General features: G+C 34.7%; 1 protein-coding gene across 2 annotated transcripts in view; it reads left to right on the top strand.

Annotated features, from left to right (window-relative positions):
* The window catches only part of BCAS3 (BCAS3 microtubule associated cell migration factor), a 589,830-nt gene that overhangs the window by 154,736 nt on the left and 411,027 nt on the right, over positions 1-24,067 (top strand). For both annotated transcript variants that reach the window (XM_068975810.1, XM_068975809.1), the window contains exons 10-12: positions 3,353-3,429; positions 6,786-6,869; positions 13,916-14,086. In XM_068975810.1, the coding sequence (XP_068831911.1) occupies positions 3,353-3,429; positions 6,786-6,869; positions 13,916-14,086 (332 nt within the window). The remainder of the gene's footprint in view (positions 1-3,352; positions 3,430-6,785; positions 6,870-13,915; positions 14,087-24,067) is intronic.

Genomic DNA, 24,067 nt, shown 5'->3' with positions numbered 1-24,067 from the left:
GAATTGTAAACTACATTTTCCTTAATATTCTTTAGTATTTGGAAAGCAGATATATTTATTTGGATCTGTTGAGGCAAACTGTTATCAGAATTGAGTTAAATGGTGGCTCAGATGGTAAAGAATCTGCCTGCAATGCAGGAGACCTGGGTTTAGTCCCTGGGTTGGGAAGATCCTCTGGAGGAGAGCATGGAAACGCACTCCAGTATTCTTGCCTGGAGAATCCCCATGGACCAAGGAGCCTGGGAGGCTACAGTCTGTGGGTTTGCAAAGAATCTGACTTGACTGAGCAGCTAAGCACATGTTTACTTTAAAATTCAAGAGATTAGTCACCTCTAATATGCCACAATTCACAGGTGTTTATTTCTGGTTTTCATTTGGTTCTTTTTTTACATTATATTTTAAAAGGGGAAGTTTTCTTAGAGACCATGTTTATGCTCTTTTCTCCAGTTCTGAAAGTGTATGTGAAATATGTATATTTGTTGTTTATTCACTAAGTTGTGTCCAACTCTTTGGCAGCCCCAGGGACTGTAGCCTGCTAGGCTCCTCTGTCCATGGGACTTTTCCGGCAAGAATATTGGAGTGGGTTGCCATTTTCCTCCTCCAGTGGACCTTCCCAACCCAGGGATCAAGCCCATGTATCCTGTATTGGCAGGCAGATAAAGTACATTTTGGTGTGAATTAGATGGGAGTGTAATCATGGAATTGCTATGTAAATACTGTGCGATATATATGTTAAAGTATGTTGTCTTTGCTTATATTGTATACTAAGTCACTCAGCCATGTCTGAGTCTTTGTAGCCCTTTGGATTGTAGCCCACCAGGCTGCCTTGTCCATGGGATTTTTCAGACAAGAATACTGGAGTGGGTTACCATTTTCCTCTTCCAGGGGATTTTCTTGACCCAGGGATTGAACCATCTCCTGTGTCTCCTGCATTGCAGGTGGGTTGTTTACCCGCTGAGCCAACAGGGAAGTCCTTTCTTCTATGTATATGTCCATAATATGCATTCAGTGATTATAGTAACAGCACAGTTACCCAGGAGCTGATTTTTCGGAAATCCAAAGTTTTCCATACACCATCCTTTAAACTCTGAAATACACTGAAAAAATCTCTTTTAACAGTGAGCAGCAGATTAGAAAGCTGGTACCTTGTATTTTTGTATGACATATGGACTTTCTTTCAGGATCATATCTTCTTTATAAGTTCCACATCTTCTTTAAAAATGAAAACTCAGGGAATTCCTGCGCAATCCAGTGGTTAGGCCCTTCACTGCTAAGGGCCCAGATTCAATCCCTCATCAGGGAATCGAGATCCCACAAGCCGCTCAGTGTAGCCAAAAGAAAAAAAGAAAAGAAAACTCAAAATTGATGGAGTTGAAGGAGCTGAAATGAAAACTAAAGGGTACCAGAAACAACGGTGACTTGTGCTTCTCCAGTGGTTGTGAAAACAACAGCAGTATCAGTTCAGAAACTGCTACTCAAAAGCCTTCCTGGATTCAGGGAAGCACAAATGTACAATTAAGGAAGATTTCTATTCAAAAAACGGCTTTAAAATGAACAGAGAAAGCCTAGCCTAAAGAGTAAGCAAGCACACTATTTGAAAAATTTTCTTCAGTAGATGACTTTTTTTCTTTTTTGCCTATATGCCTTATAAATATTAAGGTGGGTTAATATTTAGTTACATTGTTTAACTTATTCAGCATTTTTATGAAGCTATTTATCAGGTATTATTTTAGGCAGTAGAGATTTAGCTGTGAACAGAAGACACAAATGCTTTATCAAGTGGGAGGAAGATAGAAAATAAAGCAAAAAGATAGCATATTACTGAACATATAAATTATTTTTATTTTTGACAGTACAAGTCAAAGTAGTTAATTATTGTTCAAGCCTTGATAGCTCTCTCCATCTCAGGATCAGTACTAGACTGAGACTTTCTGCTGGGTTAGATATTTTCAGGTGTGCTGTTCAAGCTATTCCCAGTTATGCTGTTTTTTCTAATTATGCTCATGTGTTTCGTGTAGTTTGGCTGTTTTTTTTTTTTTTTTTTGCCATGGTAAGAAAAGTTATTTTTTTATAAAAACCTATCTGTCTCATTATATTAATTTAGATTCCAAATAGAGCCCCAAACTATGAAACAGATAACCTCAGTTTGATCTTCTAGGGCCCACCATTTTTGGCACCAGGGACTGGTTTCATGGAAGACGATTTTTCCACGAGCTGGGGAGAGAGGATGGTTTTAGGATGATCTAAGCACATTACATTTATTGTGCACTTTATTTCTGTTATTATTACATCAGCTCTACCTCAGATCATCAGGCATTAGAATCCCGGAGGTTGGGGGCCCTTGCTCTAGTGTACATTTTAGAGAAAAGTGTTTGTGAAATATTAATGAGATACTTGTGGAATGATAGACCTAAAATTCTTTAGGGTAGGCTTTTTGTGTCCTTTGATTCTCCAATCTCCTTTGAGTAGTCCTTTAAAAGCAGTTCTGTGAGCCACTGAAATATTGTTCTGTGTAGTTGATGGATGAGGACTTTCTGCCCAGAGACCTTACTGGCGTAGTCAGGAGGGGAGATGAGAGCCTCAAGGATGACAGGTACCACTTACTTGACTGAATTGCGTCATGTCTTGTTCAGTGGAGTTCAGGAAGATGGCATTGGTGTTTCTATGGTATGGGTGTCCACTGTCAGGAATATGGGATTAATTTTTTTAGGAAGAGAACTGCAAAATAATCCTTTCTACCAGTTTGTTATTGGCTTGGCTGAAAGCAAGAAGAGTGAAGTTGGATGCTTAAAGGAAATGCTCAGGATTGTGTGAATTAGTCCCCAGCATCTGCTCATGCACCCTGTGTGGGTTTCTTCCCCCCTTGGCCCCATACCTAAGTTACTTCTGCTACCTCCTTCCTTCCATGCTGACGTCATTTCATTTTAGGCGTACATCTTCCTTTTCTTTGCCCTTGAATTCCAGAGTCAATTGTATGCTTTCTCTTTCTTCTTCAAATGATTTTGCTAGACTTTTGAAACTGTAGGGTTATGAACTTTATATGGTTCTTCTTGGCATCTCTCTCTTATTCTAGGAATAACTAAAAATGCCCAATTTTTGCAAAAAGCGAATACCAATTCTTCCCAGATTTGTTTCTTATTGGAACAGAGTCAAAATCCAAAGGAAACTATCATGGAGGAAAAAAAAGGAACCTCTTTGAGCTATTAAAATAATAGCTAGGTTATGAGAATTTTAAGTGAGATTTGGGGAAAAAAAAGCACATGATTTTTCTGTTTTTATGGCATCAAAATATGATGTATCAACAGAAAGTTTATTAAGAAATTTCTTAATATTGGCCTTTGATATATTTCAGGCTGCTACCCTTGTCCCGGACCCAACATGAATCCTATTGCTCTTGGGAGTCGCTGGCTTGCCTATGCAGAAAACAAGGTAAGCAGAGCCCATGTTGGAATGTTGTTAATGGAGCAAGTGTTGAGTTTTCCAAAGGTAATTCACAACTAGTAATGAATATGTACCTTACTAGTTTGGTTTGTTTTAATTGGGCACCACAAAATTGTCCAACAAGCTGTACCCATGTACTCTCGACTCAGCTTAACCTCTGAACCATTTCAGAGTAAGTTGCATATATCTCAGGGCCTCCAAAATACTTGTTATCAGCCAATTTAATGTTGATAAATTACTTTTATCTGTTATACTGTCCCTGTTCCAATTTTGTCAATCAACCCTATCTTGTCATTTGTAAAAAGCTTCTTTCCTGTGGTGCAGCATCCAATCTAGGATCAGGTATTATATTTTGTAGGAGTGTCTCTTTCTTTCTTTGTCTTTTGCAAGATTGGTAACAACCCTCTTCCTCTGCCCCTTACTCTTTTTAACAGAATGATTTTTCTTTTGAGCTTTTTGATGTTTTCTCTTGATTGTAACCGGGTTCTGTATTTCTGGCTGGAACAGTGCATGGGGGTTGTTCCATAATTCCCACAGCATCACATCTGGAGGTACACGATACACATCTGTTCCTTGTTGGTGATGCTAATTTTGTCAGGGTCTTGTCCAATTTCCGTACTGAATACTGACTGTTTTTTTTGCTCTTGTTAACCAATAGATAATTTGGAAAGAGCAGGCTTACATCCTACTTTTCATCAAAATCTTAGCCTTACCTAAGCTTAGCACCCATCGATGATTCTTGCCTGAATCAGTCTTTCCTACGAATATTCCAAGTCAATGATTTTCCAGTTCCACTCTCCACCAGTAGGTATTTGGCTCTCTATTATAATCAAGAACTTCCCCATCTTTTAAAAATCTTACTGTATCTGTATTTTTGATATGGGCTCATGGATTCCTTTTTTTTTTCCAGTGGTTTTTTAATATTTTTCTGTCTAATTATTTTGGTTTTCAGATTGTCCCAGAGTCAATCAACAAGAGCCCCTTTAGTCTGCTTCTTGGGACATTGTGTTGTGGCTTCATCAAAATTAAAAAAGAAATACTCTTTCCTTGCTCCCTATCATAAGTCTGTGTCCAGATGCATCTTGTACTTGCCCTGTCTCAGGCCTGAAATTGTCTGATTTTACTGGTTCTTTTAAATTGACAGTGATATTAGATACCTAAACTTTGTCCAGTAGACGTGTTTACTGTTCCTGGGGTCTTTTTGCTTTTAGACTCTTTCAGTGGACAGAGTTCACAAACATGCATGTTATATACCCAAACATACTTCTATATATACACACAAATAGGCAAATATACATAGATGCATATTTGTGCACCCATGTATTTCCATATATACATAATACATGTTGGAAATGAAGAGTTTACATTGGCATTTCCACAGGATTCTCTCTGTTTGTCCCCCATTTCCTTTGTTTCAGATAGGAGACCATGACATCAGCACGTTTTCTTCATCTCTTCAATTCTGTAATACAAAAAGGAATTGCAGAATTGCTTGCTCACACTGCTACAAAAATCAAACCAACTAAAAAGAGTTCAGGATTTTTTTTTGCAGTTCTCTCTATTACTTCCTAAGACTGAAGATATGAGATCAAATACTGTGTTCATAGGTTGTTTGAGTTAGTTTGTTCTTTGTCCCTTTTTTTTTCTTCCTGCATTGTTGTTACATTGTATTATTCAATTATGTATTGTGTATCAAATAGTACATAATGTATAAATGATGTATTGTTTGGTAGGTAATTGTGTATTTTTGTTTATATTTTATTTATATGTTTATATATTGTATCATGTGTTTGATATATATATATTTCCCTTTCTTTCCTAAAAGATAACGTTTTATGTATGTGTGTGTGTATATAGATATATATGTTCTTTTGTACACTGCTTTTTTCACTTACCAGTATTTCCTAGAATTTAGTTGTGATAAGAGTTTTGCACTACAGAAATTTCTGAGTTATCTTTCATTTTGATGCACCTCAGATGCAAATATAATTTTTGCAATGGGTCTAAGTTTTAAACGGAGTTCTGGCTTAGTTATGTTTATGTAGAAATGCTGACTCAGATTTAGTTGAATTGAAGAGGTAATAGTATGGCTTGTTTTCCTTGATTATTTAATTAGCTGAGAGTGAGAAAAGATGGTAGTGTTTCTAAGATAATGTCTTTCCTTGCATGTCCTGCAGGAGGCAGCAGAGGGATAATTTTCATAATTCTTCGAATGTGTATTTGTGAATGAATGAATGAGTGAATGGGTGAATGAGGGAGATTCTTTTCATTAGCTAAAATGAGCACCCTCCAGACTCTCTCTTTTCCCATGTGTTGGACTATATTTACCAATTACCTGTGATTTGGGAAATACCTCACCACTCTTGTCTTAAGGGATTGTTTCTTTTTAATGTCAGAGATGAAGAAAATTTTGATAAGAATAAAAAGTTCACACATTAGTTTTTATTGGGTGGGTGGTTTTAAATTAAGGCATTTAAAAAATATATTTTGGGAGAGGAAGACTTTGATTTCTATAGGCTTTTAATAATTCATATCACAGTGTGGAGTTATTCTAATAGTCTATTGCCATTTTATTAAAAACTTTTAGGTATAAAAATATGGCTAATAATTTTTATATTTCACTTTCTTTTTTTTAAAACCTAAATTTAGAAAGTGTAGGGGCAGTAGAGGCTTCGGTCCTGGTTTATTGCTCAACACATGAGAGAATCATGCATGTGAAACTAGTGATTCATTTTGAAAATTGGCAAGTTACTTATTTACATTGGACATGAATAAGGATATGTCTCTTTCATTCTGATGTTAAAACTAGTGAGCCCTCTGAAGTGGACAGCTACTATATGTGTCATAGTTGATTTATGCATAATTTGTGCCACTTTCCCACAAACACAATCGAAAATGGAAATATGGCACACTCTTTTGTCTGTTTTTTAAAGTTTTCTTTTGCTGTCTTTATGTAGGAATTAAAAGGACAAAACCTCCAATTTGCTAGCATGTTAAATATTTAATGTTAGGAAGTCGTGGCTAAGTCCTTTGATTATGTTTCTAAAATTTATTTGTGGAAAGTCTGCCAGATCTCAAATCCTACCATTTCAGTTTATGAATTCTTAAAGACTATTCATCTTGTAATTAAAAATCGTATTTGAGCATGAAACTGCCTGAGTGGCACCGATAGATTATAAAAAGGGGTAAAAGTGTCTCAGCAGGGCTTTTAGCTGTTTGTCAGAAAAGGGCTCATGCAAACATTCCCACCCATCACCATCATTCTGTGCGGTAAATAAGCTCTATGCTAAGAGCCTGTAGAGGTAAACAGTTGAACAGAATGGTCACTCTCTCTGTCTTTGCAGTTGATTCGATGTCATCAGTCCCGTGGTGGAGCCTGTGGAGACAACATTCAGTCTTACACTGCCACAGTCATTAGTGCTGCTAAAGTGAGTAGCCTGGAGTCTCTGGGAGGTTTGCTTACGTGGAGTAATTATCACGTTTCTCTCCTGAATTGTACTGAGATTGTCCCTTCCCTTTTCACTCACAAGTGTCGAACAAATTTAGGAAATAAGTCAGAATAATTTTGTCACCTGAGAATTGGTGCCTAAATGATTAGGTATTTAATCTCTTAAGGTTCCTAAATCACACTTTATTTTCTCTTGTAATGATTTTAAGGTTTGCGTTTATCTAGTTTAAAATATTTACGTCTGTTTGCTAGGTCAAAGTCTATAATTACTTTGGAAAGAAGCTTTGCATATTTTAAGTAGTGACTTCTGGATTCTATTTTTGTGTCTGTGTGTGATTTGCATCATTCTACCCATACTGACATCCCTTTGCATTTTTGAACATTTATGAATCTTCTTGATACAAAAAGAATATTATTCATTAAGAAAACTTGAGTGAAGGCCCTGGTGCATTCAAAGACCCTTTCATGTCACAGAACTGCCCCCCTGCCTGTTTGTCAAGTGAGTTCTTTTTGTGTTTGCGTGAGGGTTCATTTTGATGATGGCTCGTAAACTTTATGCTGATTATAAGGTATCCTTATAATCACTGTTCTTTTGAATTGTGAAGTATACAACAAAACAGTTCTAATAATAGGGATGACATAGTGAATCTGAATGACAGCATGTAATAGAAAGCACAACTATTCAGAAAAGAACAACAGTTTAAAACAAACCACAGGGAGGGAATCAAAGGTCACACTGTTTTATGTAAAACAAATACAGAAATACTTCAAGACTGATCACAAATGCTTCCATGATGGGGTTTGATGAGAGAAGCATTACATATTTTTCAGTCAAAGGAAAATACTGAATGGCTTTTTGCTTATAGCAGTGTATATTAGATTTCAGAATCTTTGTAAGAATGGCTTACTTTTCTGTATTGTGTATGAAAAAGTTATGATGGTTAGCTCAGTGAAGAGAAATCTGAACAGAGTAAAGGCAGCGTCGGCGTTATTTAGTTAATTTACAATATACCAATGAGATCTAGTTCTCAAGTATTGAATTTCTTTCTGACTTATCTGTGTCACATACTTTGGTCAGGATAGCTTACTGTATTGTTATTCTGAATAATTTTTAGTTGTGTGACCGGGGATAATTTTCCAGCTCTTCTTTGGTATAATTGTGTGTTTGTGTGCCTACTTAAAGGGAAAGTGACCTGCTTCATTCAGTAACTGTTTAGCTGTTTAACTGTTAGCTGAAAATAGACTTACTGGAATGAGGCTAGACTTGATGCGCTTTGAAAAAAACAAATCCAAACTCCTTAATTTTCTAAACCGCAATATTGTGAACTGTGAGGAACACACTCATGTCTTCCTCACTGAAACTCTATGAAACCGTGTTGATGACAGCACCTTAATGGGCCGTTAGTCACCAGTGAAATTGGTGTTGATTGCAATTCACTGTTACCTCTGATGAAAGAGAAGTTTCTGCCATTAACTCCTAAATAAAGTGATTAATGTTTAATTTTTGTTTTAACTACTTTACCCTGATTTTAGTGCTTATTCATGTTCTTGCTTATACATTTGTAAAATTAAGGGAAAAAATATAGCCATGAATGCGAAAGTCACTTGTTTCTTGCTAGTCTTAACATGTCCTGTCATATATTGTACCCTGCTCTTTTAACTCATATTTAGCTTAAATGTCATGAAATATTTTAAAAACATTTTTCTTATAGTTATATAATCTTTTTCTGTGCACTTATGGATTCCTGAATTAGATGACATGAATATTTTGAGATTTCTTTGAAAATACTGTCGAATTGTTTTCCTAAAATTATCAGATCTGGAGTAATTCTTCGTTTCACATTCAAAGTGTGGATATTTTATATGGGAAAGGCTAGAAAGTTGGGGTGATTTTTTTTCCCCAAATGTAATTTCTTCTAATAAGTTACTCAATATTAGAAACTGTGGGTAAATTAACCTTCTGAGATATAAGCAGTTCCAGTTTTCCAAGGTAAGAACATAAACATTACTTCAGTAATTAAGTAGTATAATTTGAAATTTATTATTTTACATTTTTTACATGACAGTTCCTGTACTTTGTTGTTTAAGTGGGTATAGAAACTTTACTAAGAAAAGTAAAACCTCACAAAAAGATATCTTCAAACCAGAAACTTTTACCAGAGAATCCTATCTAATGTTTACAGATGAACAATGGCATAGATAAATAACAAAGATTTACTGTTTAGCACAGGGAACTATATTGAATATCTTGTAATAACCTATCATGGAAAATAACCTGAAAAATGTGTATATGTATAACTAAATCACTTTGCCATACACCTGAAACTAACACAATATTGTAAATCAACTATACTTCAGTTAGAAAAAGAGTAAACAATGGCAATATTGCAAAGACTCATATAGAATAAAAAGGTCAGATTATGCCTAATCTTGTTTCATAATGCAGGATCACCTTGATGTTGAAATTTAACAAGAGTGTTACGAAAAAGGAAAGCTACAGTCCTGTCTTACTCATTAAATCATTAACATAGTTATGAAAAATCCTAAATAAAATATTAGCAGAAAAAAATTACACAGAGGGGTAATGTGTCACAATTCATTTGGGATAATTCCACAATATAAGACTGGTTTATTACTCGGAATCAGTGAGTCTCATGGCCACATTAACATAATAAAGGAGAAAATGATAAAAATGATCTCAATCTTTGTACCAAAAGAGGTTGATGAAATCGAACATGTGTGTATTGATAAAACATTTTAGTAAATAGTGATAGTCTTTGGTTCTCATGAATTCAATTTTTGTCAAATTGCCAAACTGTTTAAACACAGTAAACATGCTCTGTTTCTGATCATTCCATTATCTGGCTCCATTTTTGTTGTTTTTGTTGTTTACTATTTCTCTTCGTTCTCATTTATGATGTCTTGACTCTTTGTTTGCTAAAATTGATTTAAAAGATCTTTAGAAAAAGGTTTTAGTTTGAGATACCAGAGTTCTGTGACGCTCTCAGGCTTGGATCATCTTTATCCAATTTCATGGATTGAAAGTACTTAAATTATTTAAATAAAGGTCACCTGAAATAGCTGTGAGAGCCTGATTAGTACAAGTCCACTCTTATTTCTGTTGTATGTCCCTTTATATTTCACCATGAGGCATGCAGGGAAAGTAGGACATGGCAACCTAGTTCCCACCACAAGTCTATCAAAAGTACTCCTCAGCCTCTTAGTTGTCGTTGTTGAGTCACTCTGTCATGTCCGACTCTTGAGAGTCCATGGACTGTAGCTTGCCAGGCTCCTCTGTCCGTGGAATTCTTCCAGCAAGAATACTGGAGGGTTGTCATGCCCTCCTCCCAGGGGTCTTCCCTACTCAAGGCTCGAACTTGTGTCTCTTGGGTCTCCTGTGGTGCAGGTGGATTCTCTGCTGCTGAGCCACTGGTGAAGCCCAGTATCCAGTGCATTTAGGCCTAAATACCACCTCCCATAGCTGAATTTCCCTGTTCTCTTGGATTTGGACCTGATAACTCATCTCTATTTTGTTAAATATTCAGTACCTTCAAGCAGAGTTAAAAAAAAGAAAGACTCTAGTTTTCCTACTTGTTTTCATTGGTAGGATTGATCTGATTTACCTAGCCTATCATATTGAAAATAGAAAATAAAATTTATTATATTATTCTTAGCATTTGAATAATTCTAGGTAATATGATATTTGTTGAGCTGTAACATGAAAAAATATTTAAAAGCCATGGAGTATGTGCTCCTTAAGAAAATACTAAGTCACTTTATCTGACAAAAGTAATCATTGATATTTTTCTCTCCGTTGACAGCTTCTTAATGTGGCTTCATAGAGGTTACCTCTTTGTTACATAGAAGGATTAATTATTAAACTTTTAATTCTTTTTGATGTCTCACATTATAAATGTAAATATAAATTGTATAAATTGTATATGTGCTTAGATTGTTTTCAAGGAAATAATCTTTTTTTCCCCCCTGGATTTTCAAATAGCACTTAAAATTCATCTTTCTAAATAATTTACTTGACTTTTCCTTATAAAGAATATAATAATAATAAATTCTCTGAGGTCATGTTGAAAGAAAATTTTTAATATTGAAATTGTTCAAATTGGATTATTTTGAAACATTTATTAAATCTTGGTCCATATATTCTAGTTACCCTGTAACTGTCCTATTTGAGTTTTCCTTTTAATGTGTTTTAAACCCAGCATGGTGAATTGATTTAATAAAAATGCCTCTGCTTTCTCTGTTATCTGATAACTTCTTAGGACAACTAACAGCTTTTGTGAGAGCAGCACCATTAGTCCTAATGGATAGGGAGGACAACTGATATGGCCTGAGAAAGGTTAAAGATGACTAGTGACCTTTGGCAAATCTCTGTGCAATAGAACAGAATAAGTACCATGTTCATTTGAAGTTTTGGTCACAGTAGATTGTCTGACACATACATTATAGTCTTAGGTTCAGCACTTTACAGTCCAGATAGTTCTGTGAATATTCTTGTAATATTCTTCAGATTGTGAGGATAGCAGTGCTCATTGGTATGTGTGATTCTAACATGGAAACAAACTTCTCCCCAAGGTAAAGGTCCTTACTAATGTAGAAAGCTTTCGGTACCCCTCTTTTACATCCTGAGACCTTACTTTGAAAGTTAATGAGCTATGGGAGTACTGTCCTGTCACTTACTATACAAATTACAGATTTGAGGCTGTTAAATTTGGGCTTTAGGTTTTGGTCCACTAATAAGAAGGTGCCACCAGGAGCCCTGGGTGTTTGGGGGCGGGTGAGAAACATCATTAACTCCTCCTGTAATACTTTATTCACCTTTGACTGTGAAACGTACTACTTTGTTTCTCCCCTCTTTCTGGAGTTCTTTCCCAGTTCTCTTGTATTAACTGTTCCCTTTATCTCGTGGTTTGCTTTGGGTACATTACTTCCCACTTTCTGTGTGCTCCAGTTATTTTAGTTTTATTCCTTTTCATTGGTATAAGAGCATGAAATAATAAGCTCAAGGGCAAATGGGGAGTATATACAATCAAAGACTTTAAACCTGAAAGGCATTCCTTTGATAAAGGGGATAGCTCCGTTGAAGTGGGAGCATCTCCATTAGCATTAATGGAGTGAGGACATAGCTGAGGCATCTCAGAGGTTAATCAGGCTTCCTGGCCAGCTTTTGACATCAATACACTGTGGCGCCTGGTTTTGTTGGTCCTTTGGAGGCTTTCTTGACAACACTCTAAAAGACTTTGTGTAAGTCATTTCTTGTGAATTATTGAAACAAATGTTTGGCTGCTAATTGAAGAACACTAATGTGTTTTCTAATCACTGCAGTTTGAGTTTTTAGCACTAAACAAAACTGTTACAATTGATTTGTGGCTTTTTCTTGGTTTCAGTCAGCTGTAAGTTATATCATTTTGCTTGAATTCTGCAAATGGCTTTGCTGGTCATTTTATTTAAGTATTTATTAGGAAACACTATGATAGACTTTATTTTTCCTTTTTTCCTTCCCAGTATATATATGTGTTCTGAATTCATTGAAGTGTGAGATCACAAGCAGTATCAGGAATAGATTACAGGGCAATATTGGATAGTGGTTTGGAGCAAGTCCTGGTTTTGAGTTCTGGTTTTGTTATTGACTGGCTGTTTGAACTGCCATTTTCCTTACCTTTTGTAGCCTCAGTTTTCTCTTCTATAAACCCGAGGTGTGTGAGGACATCTATCCACATCTTTGTTTGTTAAAGAGCCTTGACCAATTCTGAGTTCATAATAAAGGTTCCATGGAATATATTAATAGCTACAGTAAAATAATACATATATTATGTGCATTTCCTTTTTTTAAGGTCCATCTTATTGTTGCTTAAATTATATTTAGGCCTTTATAAACAACCTTCTTTGCCTATCATTTGTAAATTAATATTTGATATGCTGTGGAAGCAATATACTTTTTAAAATTTAGATGTAGCCTATGTCAGAATATAGATGCATAATTATTTTAAAAGAGCAAGTCACATTGTTGAAGATTAAAGTATCTTAATAAAAACTTTTCCTCACAATAATGAGGATGTGTCTGTTATATTGTACATAATTTTTGATATATCCCATGTAGACTGGACAGTTTATTTTGGCTCTAATGGTTAGAGTTAATGTGTATGAATCACATAGCTTTCTCTTTGTTTTTGCTTTCTTCCCTTTCAGAGAAAAAGAAAAACCCCCGTTACTTAACATGATTGTTTGTTAATGGTTATGAGAATAATCAGATGAAATTCACATAAAAGAAAACATACAGATGAGTTAGTTTTTTAATTATTCGTTTTGAATGAAATGGAACTAAAATTAATTATGAAACATCTTTAATTGAAATAATATATTAGAAATATTGCATTAAATTGTTTTCTGTTTCTGGAGAGAAAAGAACCCTTTTAACTAATTTTATGATGTTTCATTCAGGTAGTAATTGAAATATCTTAGATGGAGTCTGCATTACCTACATTCCAAATATTGATGTACAGTATTATATAGCATCATGTTATAGATTTAAATGAGAAAGTCGTTTTCACGTATGGATTCTATCTGTAGCTTAGTCTTTTTTATGCTAAAAAGTAGACTGAAAATTAGGTGTATACAGTTTTTAAAAAATAGAATATCACATAGTTCCTATTTCTTAATATTTCACATATTTTAAGTTACATGCATTGAGGAGAGGGAGAAAATTAATATTTTTAATAAAAATATAATTGTATTCTCATGTGAAACAAACTCTGTAATTATTTACCTGTGGCCTAATTCTCACCATGCTGACTTGAGGGTACCTACTGATACCATTTACTCAAACTAATGCCTATTTTCTAACTAAAATTTTAGATTGTATAAAAAGTCAGACTGAATTTCTGTGACAAAGCACTGCTACATATGAGCTTATTAGAAAATAAAGAATTTAATCTGAATTATCAAAACACATATTTCTATTTAGAATCCAAGTACTGATGCAGAATGATACATTTACCTTTCATTGTTTAGACACTGAAAACTGGCTTGACAATGGTTGGGAAAGTGGTGACCCAGCTGACGGGCACGCTCCCTTCAGGTGTGACAGAAGATGATGTTGCCATCCATAGTAATTCAAGGCGGAGTCCTCTGGTCCCAGGAATCATCACAGTGATCGACACTGAAACAGTTGGAGAGGGCCAGGTAAGAGTTTGTGATGCCTGTAATGTTCATTCTGTGCAGAGGATGGAGCAATTAAGAGTATCATTTGGGATCAAGCATACAAAATGTGTTTGGCCTTGGAGATGTGTTAATTTGGAATTGTAGAAAGTTAAGGTTATTTCAGGTTAGAATTTTGTTTGTTTTTTTCAAAAAATGATGAGTAACTATTGTACAACACAGGGAATATAACCAATATTTTGTAATAATTATAAATGGCATGCGTGTGTGCTAAGTCGTTCAGTCATGTCTCTCTTTTGCGACCCTATGTAGCCCTCCAGGTTCCTTTGTCTGTGGGATTCTCCAGGCAGGAATACTAGAGTGGGTTGCTATTTTCTTCTCCAGGGAATCTTGCCAGCACAGGACTCTAACCCGCATCTCTTATGTCTCCTGCATTGGCAGGCAGATTTTTTACCACTAGCACCATCGAGGAAGCCCCGAGAGTGGCATTATTGTTATTGTTCCGTCACTAAGTTATGTCCTACTCTTTGCAACCCTGTGGACTGTAGCTCACCAGGTTCCTCTGTCCATGGGTTTTCTCCAGGCAAGAATACTAGAGTGGGTTGCCATTTCCTCCTCTAGGGGATATTCTGGACCTAGGAATTGAACCCGTGTCTCCTGCATTAGCAGGCAGATTCCTTACCGGTGAGCCACTTGGGAAGCCCACTATAATTGGCATAGAAACTTTTAAAAAATGATGTTGCTGTTAGTTGCTAAGTTGTGTCTGACTCTTTTGTGACCCCATGGACTGTAGCCTGCCTAGCTCCTCTGTCTGTGGAATTTCCCAGGCAAGAATACTGGAGAGGGTTGCCATTTCTTTATCTTGGGGATCTTCCTGACCTAGGGATCAAACTTGAGTCTCCTTCTTGACAGACAGATTCTTTATCACTGAGCCCTCTGGGAAGTAACATGTTAAAACCTGTTATTTCAAACATTAAACTTGAAGTTAAAATTGAGGTTCTTTAGAATTCTCTTGTTACCTCTTCATCAGGACATTTGTTCTGTAAATAAATAATTATGTATCTTTTATACTGTTTAATACTGTTTCTTTTTTTTAAAATGACACTTTGTATAAGCTGAATCAGTCTAATTATAACTAATTACGCATCCCAGGTGGTGCTAGTAGTAAAGAACCCACCTGCCAATGCAGGAGACGAAAGAGATGTGGGTTCCATCCCTGAGTTGGGAAGTTCTCTTGGAGGAGGGCATGGAACCCACATTATTCTTGCCTGGAGAATTCCATGGACAGCGAAGCCTGGCGGGCTACAGTCCACAGTGTGGCAAAAAGTCAGACACAACTGAAGTGACTTAGCATGCACGCACGTGGTGGTTATAAATGACAATAATGTTAATGAATTTTATTACAAATTTTATTACCTATACTTCCTGAGAAATATGAAAAAAATATACAAAATCTCAAAGAGTATATTAGAATATGTAAATGGTAATAACTTATTATATGTTCAGATAAAAAATAGAATATGTTCAGATTAAAAATAGATCTTATATGTTCATGTAAAATAGATTTTTACAGTCTAGGTTTAGAAACATTCAAGAGTGATTATAAACATGGAAAAATATGCTATGCTTATGTAAGTCTTGCTAGAAATAAACCAGTTTGGTTTTGTTTTTCTCCCCCATGCACTCATAAACGGTACTTTCTTTTGAATCATAGTTATGGATTTTAAAATGCATTTCTTAAAGGAAGGTAATTTTAATGGCTTGTGATCTTTGCTGTAAATACACAATCTAAAATTGATTACTAGAATGAGATAGGAGTAGAGCAAGATTTGGAAATACAAATTATTTCAATTTATATTCAATATGTTTATTTAAATATTAAATATAAACATAGAACTTATATTTAATTCTGTTTTCAGAACATAGTTATGTGAGCCATTAGAATATTAATCCTAAATATTGCATTTTTTTAGAAATCTGCTTCCAGTATATATGGTTCTGTTTCTTAATGAGAGTTTACATTGGCCTGTACTCATATACTAATTCCTATAGTAAGATCCAGTGGCTTTTCAAAAAAACAGACTGTGCTGCAGTGAAAAGAAAAAATCTTTGAAATTCTGGCTATTATATTTTATTTAAAATATGAATAATATAATTCTCTGCCTTTCCCATCTTAACTTTGTGGTTAACCAGATATGTTACAGGCTTGTATTCCTATAAAACTCTTTTTAATGAAGTGCTAGCAAACTTTTCAGTTGACTGTAATGACTTTTTCTTTAAAGTTGTGTTAATTAGCTCGAGTTGACAGACACATACAGATGTTCTCTTTTTAAATTGGAATTAAATATTTAAACACTTAGTGTTTTATGAGTGTTAACAAATATTTTCTTTTGTCCTTTGATTCTTAATTAATTCACCTCCAAGGCCACCCACATTTACTAAGTAGTAACAACCCTTCTCAATATTGTCTAGTTTGACAGGTATACCTAAGTCTGTGAAACATCTAGCATTTGTTGACAGACTGATGTGTGGTGATTTAAAAGTTGAAACTGTTATCTCCTATTATTTTTGATGAAATAGAGCTATAACTTGTTAATTTATATAATGAGTAAAAATAATTTATACAAAAAGGATAGCCTTAGGTCTTGTGTTTTCAAATGTGGTTTGTTTTTTTACCCCCTAGTTCTTTGTTAACTCTTTTTAACTTTAAATTGGAATTCTCACATTTGGAATATGGAAATGGATTATAGATTATATGAAAGTTTATTTTTTCTGTGAGAAGTGCATTGTTAACGTTGGAAACAACTGAAGTAGTTCATTAGGAAATAAGAATAATAAAATGTTAGCTTTTAAAAGTTAAAAAATTGAAAGTGTTGCTCAACCTGAGAAATTTTATCTTTTCTGTCATTTGTTGAGAGCATAATCTCTTTCCATTCCTACTTATATTCTGAAATTTTGATTGATTTTAAAATTCTGTTAAAAGACAGGAAATAAATGAGAAGTTGCTATGTACATTTTTAAGGAATCATAAGTATTTTTTTTAAGCAGTAAGATTTCTTGAGTATAATACTGCCTTCTTTTATTAACATGAATCTGTTTTTTGTCAAGAAGACATTTTTGTCTCTGATAAATAGTTCAGTTGGAGTACAGAGCTGTTTTTAAGTTATGCTGGATTGTATTAAAAAGACTGCAGTGGTTAATGTCATGGATTTATCACTTTAAGCCCTTTCCCACTGATGTTTGACCTTAACTGTAGTGGTTTTTTCTTGTCCATCTCCATCTTAGGAGCTAAAGCTGACATTAAGTTCACTTTTGCTATTTAAGTCCATTGAGACTTCACTAGAGATATTTTCATGTTTACAGGGGTAGTATATAAAATTTGATTCACCATCTTTCTGATGCTGAATTGATTAGTATTATTTGATGGTGGCAGGATCACTGTATGGTAACTGCATTAAAGAGGAATATATTTGGTTGACTGTGCATTTTGCCTATGTTACTTCCATGTTTTATTTAAAAGCATAAGCAGTATAATTTGCTTTTTAAAAGTAACATAATTTAAGTTAGCAGGTGGCAAATTCTCTAATCAAAGAAAAATACTGCAGAATGATGACATAAACTAGAGCTTCTTGCCCTGAGTGTAAATACAAGTGTAATTCATAAAAATTCAGTGGTTCCTGTGGTGTTTGTCTGTCTTTTTGTTCATATGGTAAAGTCTTATCCACCTTGTATCAATTAAAGTGCTTTGGTTTAATAATATTAAATTGTTACAGGATTTTAGCCTGTTTAGATAGTGAAAATAAAGTCTTAGAACAACTGATTTGGGATATCTTTGGTATTGATTTGATATTTTAGGCAAGGTGATGATGCAGTGGAGACAGTCTTTTCAAAAGTGTCTCGTTGTTGTTATATTTGTGAAGCTCATACAGAGAAGATTCAAAGAAGCCTATATGTTTTTAAGAGGTTTTGGTACTCACCAAGATTAATGAGCCCTTTTGCTCGATGGCTTCTGTATTAGCACCATCAACTAGAGTACCCAATACTAATTGTATTGCAAAGAGAGGTACAGAGTTATAATACATGAAAGATAAGAGGCTCTTATAAGAGATTGGTTTGATATAGAAAAATGGGCAAGGATAAAATATTTCACAGAAAAAAGTATATACAACTGGTATAAAATCTATAGATTTAACTTGTTATCAGAGAAAGACAAAACTGTGCCAAGATACCACTTGTCACCTATCAGTACGAGAGAAATTAAAAAGCTTATGGCATACTCTACATTTTTAACTTTTAATTTTGAAATAATTGTAGACTCACAGTAAGTTGCAGACACATCCATGTGCCCTTCACCCAGTTCCCTCCAGGTTCCCCCAAACTGTGCCATCGTACATAGTGGGCATAAAATGTCAGAACCCGGGTATCGACAATGACACCTTACTGTTAACTAGGCTTCTGACCATATTTAGCTCTCACCATTTGTTTTTACCTGCATTCGTTTGTGTGTGTTTTCAGAATATTGAAAGAACTCCTATAGCTAGATAATAAAAAAATAAATAGCTTTATTATGAGCTCCTTTGCTAAAATGAGCAAAGGATTTGAATAGACATCTTTCTGGAAATAATATACCAATGGCCAGTGAGCAGAAATGAGAGCCCTCGCACACTGCTGGTGGGGATGTAAAACAGTGCAGCTGCTTTGGAGAAGAGTTACCATTTGATTGGGCAATTGTCTCCTAAGAGAACTGCTCTTAGGAGGTATATAACCAAGAAAAAATGAAAATATATGTTTGTGTAAAAATTTGTACATGAATGTTTATAGCGGTATTATTCATATAGCTAGAAAATAGGAGCAACCCAAATAAATGTACTTTGACTGATCAGTGGATGGGTAAATAGAATGTGACATAGACATACAGTGTAATATTATTTAGCAGTAAAAAGAAGTATTAATGCTACAAAATGAATGAACCTTGAAAATACTGTGCTTAGTGACAGAAGCCAGTCTCAAAAGAATACATATTGTATGAATCTATTTATATGAAATGTCCAGAACAGGCAAATCTATAGAAAGAGAAAGTAGATTGCCTAGGGCTGGGAGTTTGAAGAAAACAGGGGGTTGCAGAGTGACTGTTAATGGTATGAAGTTTCTTTTAGGTGATAAAAATGTTCTAATTTGGTTGTCATAATGGTTGCACAACTCTATGAATATGCTGTGTATCCTAAAGCAAATCCTTAGTATATTTAGCAGACTTTTCTGGAGACTGCTCCTGTAAGACTTCTTTTTCTTGTGTTCCTCCCTAACATTTTTGAAAATTGAATGGAAGAATGGAAAAGAGAGATGAGAGAAATAATTTGTAATGCATGTTCCCCCCCACTTGTGGTAAAATATATATAATGTAAAATTTGCCATTTAGCCTTTTTTTAAGTTTACAGTTCAGTGGTATCTGATGCTGGGAGGGATTGGGGGCAGGAGGAGAAGGGGAAGACAGAGGATGAGATGGCTGGATGGCATCACTGACTCAATGGACATGAGTCTGAGTGAACTCTGGGAGTTGGAGATGGACAAGGAGGCCTGGCGTGCTGCGATTCATGGGGTCGCAAAGAGTCGGACACAACTGAGCGACTGAACTGAACTGAACTGAAGTACATTCACAGTGTTGAATAACCATTGTTTATCATCCATGTCCAGAATTTTTCATTATCTGTACCCATTAAATAATATCTCCCCATTCCTCTGTTCTCATAGTCCCCTTTTCCCAGATAATAAGTACATTATGGACAGAAGTTTCACAAGTAACTATTTTTGGGGGGAGGGCTCTAGAAATTGATCAGAAAGGTAAGAAAGAAGTGATAAACGTAAATTCATATTTCTTTTATCTACATCTGCCAGGGGCTTCGTGAGTGTGGTAGTTTAACCAGAGCAGAGTAAGCCATATAAACAAGCAGTTCCCTTTTAGAGGATGGATTTACTTGATTTGGAATAGAAGGTTAAAACCTAAGTCCAACAGTGTTTTCATTAGACTTGGTAGGTGATGAATAGGATAATGTGTGCTCTCGTAGCCCAAGCGTGCAATCTCAGTTTGGGGCCGATTCAAAAAGAATAGAGAGGAAGAATTGATGACATGTAGAGAGTCTGAGAGACCTTTGGACAGCAGCAAACATACCAGCATATATATATATAATTGGAAGATTGTTTCAGGGAATATGATGTTTCTTAGTTGATAATTTACAAGACAGTAGTATCTCAAAGGAGTGGGAAAAGAAATGGAGCTATGTTGGCGCAAGGAGCTGTAATTTACCACAATTAAGTCTGAAATCAACCTGTAATCCTGTTTTCTATAAAGCATCTTACAACCTATAGAGCAAATCACTAAGAAATTGCTCCCCCAAAATCAACAGAAGATAAAAATAGTAAACATTAGAATAATTGTTCAATACAAAGGAAGAGGATCAGAGCAACAAACACCTGAGACATAAAAGTAAATGGAAAATGGCAGACCTAAATCCAATTTTATGTGTAATTGTATTAACTATAAATGGACTCCAGTTAAAAGAGAGTGATCGTCAGACCAGAATCACTTTAGATTCAGAGACATAATTGGCTGAAGTAAAAGGTTGTAAGAAATGTACCATGCAAACAGTAATGGTAATAGAATTGGAGTGGTTATATTAATATCTGATAAAAGATTTTAAGTCAAGAAATATTGCCAGAGAAAAAGGACATTTTATAATGATGAGAGAGTCAGTGTTGTAGGTAGATGAAATGATAGACAGACGACAACATAGGGCAGCAAACATTAAGCGAAATCTGACAGACTGAAAGAAGAACTTCTAGCTAACAGAGTTTGAGGTCTAAATACTGTGCTTTCAAGAACTGATGGAAGAACTATACAAAAATTTTAAGAGATTGATAGATTTAACGACTTGATTAGCACTATCAACCAATATGATCTGAAACTCCCCATCCCCCAACCTACAGACTTCACATTCTTTTCAAGAATATCTGGAATGTTCTCCAAGATAGACCATGTGATTGGCCATAAAGCAAATTTAAAGCATGGAAATCAATAATAGAATGAAATTGTGATATTAAAAAAATCTCAAGAATATTAGAAAATATTTTGCATGCAATGAGCATGGAAATAGAACATATCAGAAGTTATAATTGTAGCTATAGTATTCCTTAATGGGAAAATTATAGCTTTAAATTCTTATAGTAGAAAAGAAAAATAGTCCTAAATTAATAACCTTAGCTCTCCATCAAGAGAGTTTAAAAACAGCAAATTATAATGAAAGCAAGACAAATGAAGTAAATAATAGAAATATGACCAGCAGTCAACAAAATAGCAGTGAAACGATGGGGAAAATCAATACTGGTTTTTTGAAAATATTAACAAATTTGATAAATCTGGTGGTATAGCAAATGAGATTGTTTTCTTAGTTTCTTTTTTTAAATTAATGTTTGTTAATATATAGAAAAAACCTGATTTTTAAAAATTCTTAATTTTTTTTCAGATTTTATTTATTTTTTTAATATAAATTTATTTATTTTAATTGGAGGCTAATTAATTTACAATATTGTATTGGTTTTGCCATACAATTAAGAGTGTTAATTTTGTATCCTGCACCTTTGTTGAATTTTGTGTGTGTGTGTGTGTGTGTGTGTGTGTGTGTGTGTGTGTAATCTAGAGAGGGAAGTTTCTTTAACCATTTTTATGCCTTGTATTTCTTTCCCTTTTTTCCCCCCTCTTTTGAGTTGGTTGCTATGACTAGACCTCACAGTACTGTGTTAAACAGTAGTGCTGAGAGAGAGCGTCCTTGCCTTTTTAGTAATCTTAGAGGAAAAGCTTCCAGTCTTGCCCCATTTTGTGTGATGTTAACTTTGGACTCTGTGTATGTGACTTATTATATTACTAAACATGGTAATTTCCCAGTATTCCTAGTTTGTTGAGTGATTTGTCATGAAAGTGGTTGAATTTTGTCAGATGCTTTTTCTGCACTGATTGAGACCATCATGTGGTTTTTGTTTTTCAGTTTGTTAATGTGATATGTATTACATTGATTGATTTTTGTATGTTGAACCATCCTTACATTCCAAGTATAAACCTCACTTTTCTTGGTGTATAATCCTTTTCATATGTTGAATTTGGTTTGATCCCATTTTCTTTTCGACGATTGCATCATTATTCTTCAGGGATATTGATTTGTAGTTTTCTTTTTGTCTTTGGTATCAGGGCAATGAGGGCCTCATGGAAATATCTTATAATCCATTTTATGTCTGTGACATCAGTTTTAATGGCTTCTCTTTCATTGCCAATTTTAGCTATTTGAATTTTCTCTCTTGTTTTTGTTAGTCTAGTTAAGGGTTTGTCAATTCTGTCTTTTTTTTTTTTTTTTAAGAAAGCAAACTCTTAGGCACAAACTTAACCAAGGAGATGAGAGACTTACACACTAACAACTATAATATGTTGTTAAAAGATGTGAAAGGCATCTTTCAGATATAGAAAAGTGGAAAGATATCTCATGCTTGTGGATTTTAAGACTTAATATTCTTAAAATATCCATAGTACCCAATGTGATATTAAATGCAGCACCTATCAAAGGCTCTATGACATTTTGTGGTAGTAATAGAGAAAACCATACTTATGGAATCTGAAGGGACCCTGAAAAGCTGAAACAATTTTGGGGTAAAAAAAACACTGCCTCACTTCAAATCATATTACAAAGCAGTAGTAATTAAGATGATGTGATACTGGCATAAAGATAGATATGTAGACCAGTGGAAAAGAGTAGAAAATGTGAAAATGAACCCATGCATATACATTGAAAATATTTTTGACAAGGGTGAAAAACTACACAGTAGGGAAACGCTGTCAACAAATGAGGTTGGGAAAACTGGATAGCTAATGCAAAAGAATGAAGCTGGGCCCTTACCTTATAGCATATACAAAAATGATTTTAGATTCAACCATGAGACTGGAAACTATTAAACTCCTGCAATAAGACATAGGAGAAAATCTTTAGTACATTGGATCGAGCAATGATTTCTTGCATATAATACCAAAAGCACAGGTAACAAAGTAAAAAATAGACAAATGGAACTACATCAAACTTTAAAAGTTCTATGCCTAAAAGGAAAGAACCAGCCATGTGAAAGGGCAACCTATGGGTAGAAGAAAATCATTGTAAATCATATATCTGATAAGGAGTTAATATATAGTATAAATAAGGAATTTCTACAACTCAACAATTTAAAAAAATTAACAAATGAGCCTAGGACTCTAATCAAGACACTTCTCCAAAGAAGATGTAGGCATGTCCAATAAACATGTGAAGAAATGCTCAGAATCACTAATCATTAGTGAACCAAAACTACAGTGAAGTATCACCTCCCACCTATTAGGTGATGACCACTATCAACAGAACAGAAAATAACTGTTGTCAAGCATGGGGAAAAGTTGGCACCCTTGGGAACGTTTGGTGGGAATATACAGTGATATAGCCATTATGGAAATCAGCATGAACGTTTCTAAAAAAAATTGAAAATAGAGTTACTATGTGATCCAGTCATGCTACTTCCGCCTTTATATGCAAAATAATTCAAAGCAGGATCTTGAAGTGGTATTTATGCACCCATGTTCATTGTAGCATTATTCACAGTACCCAGGAGGTAGAAGCTATCCAGATGTCCACCACTAGGTAAATGGATAAAGAGAAATGTATACACACACACACACACACACACAAACACACACACAGTGTAATAACATTACACAACCTTTAAAAAGAAGGAAATCTTTTCACATGTTACAGTGTTGATAAACTTTGAGGCCATTGTGCTAAGGGAAATAAGCCAGTCACAAAAGTACAAACACTAAATTCTTCCTTTTAATTTGAATTTCTAAAAAAGTCAAAGCATAGAAACAAAGTTGAAAGGTGGTCACTAAGGGTGGGAGGAGGGAAAAAGAAGACTTAGTGTTTAGTGGGTATAGAATTTAAGTTT

The sequence above is a fragment of the Capricornis sumatraensis genome, chromosome 8 (assembly GCF_032405125.1).
Source record: "Capricornis sumatraensis isolate serow.1 chromosome 8, serow.2, whole genome shotgun sequence".
Lineage (NCBI taxonomy): Eukaryota > Metazoa > Chordata > Mammalia > Artiodactyla > Bovidae > Capricornis > Capricornis sumatraensis.
The sequence above is the reverse complement of the archived record's forward strand: the minus strand, read 5'-3'. Positions and strand labels throughout refer to the sequence as shown.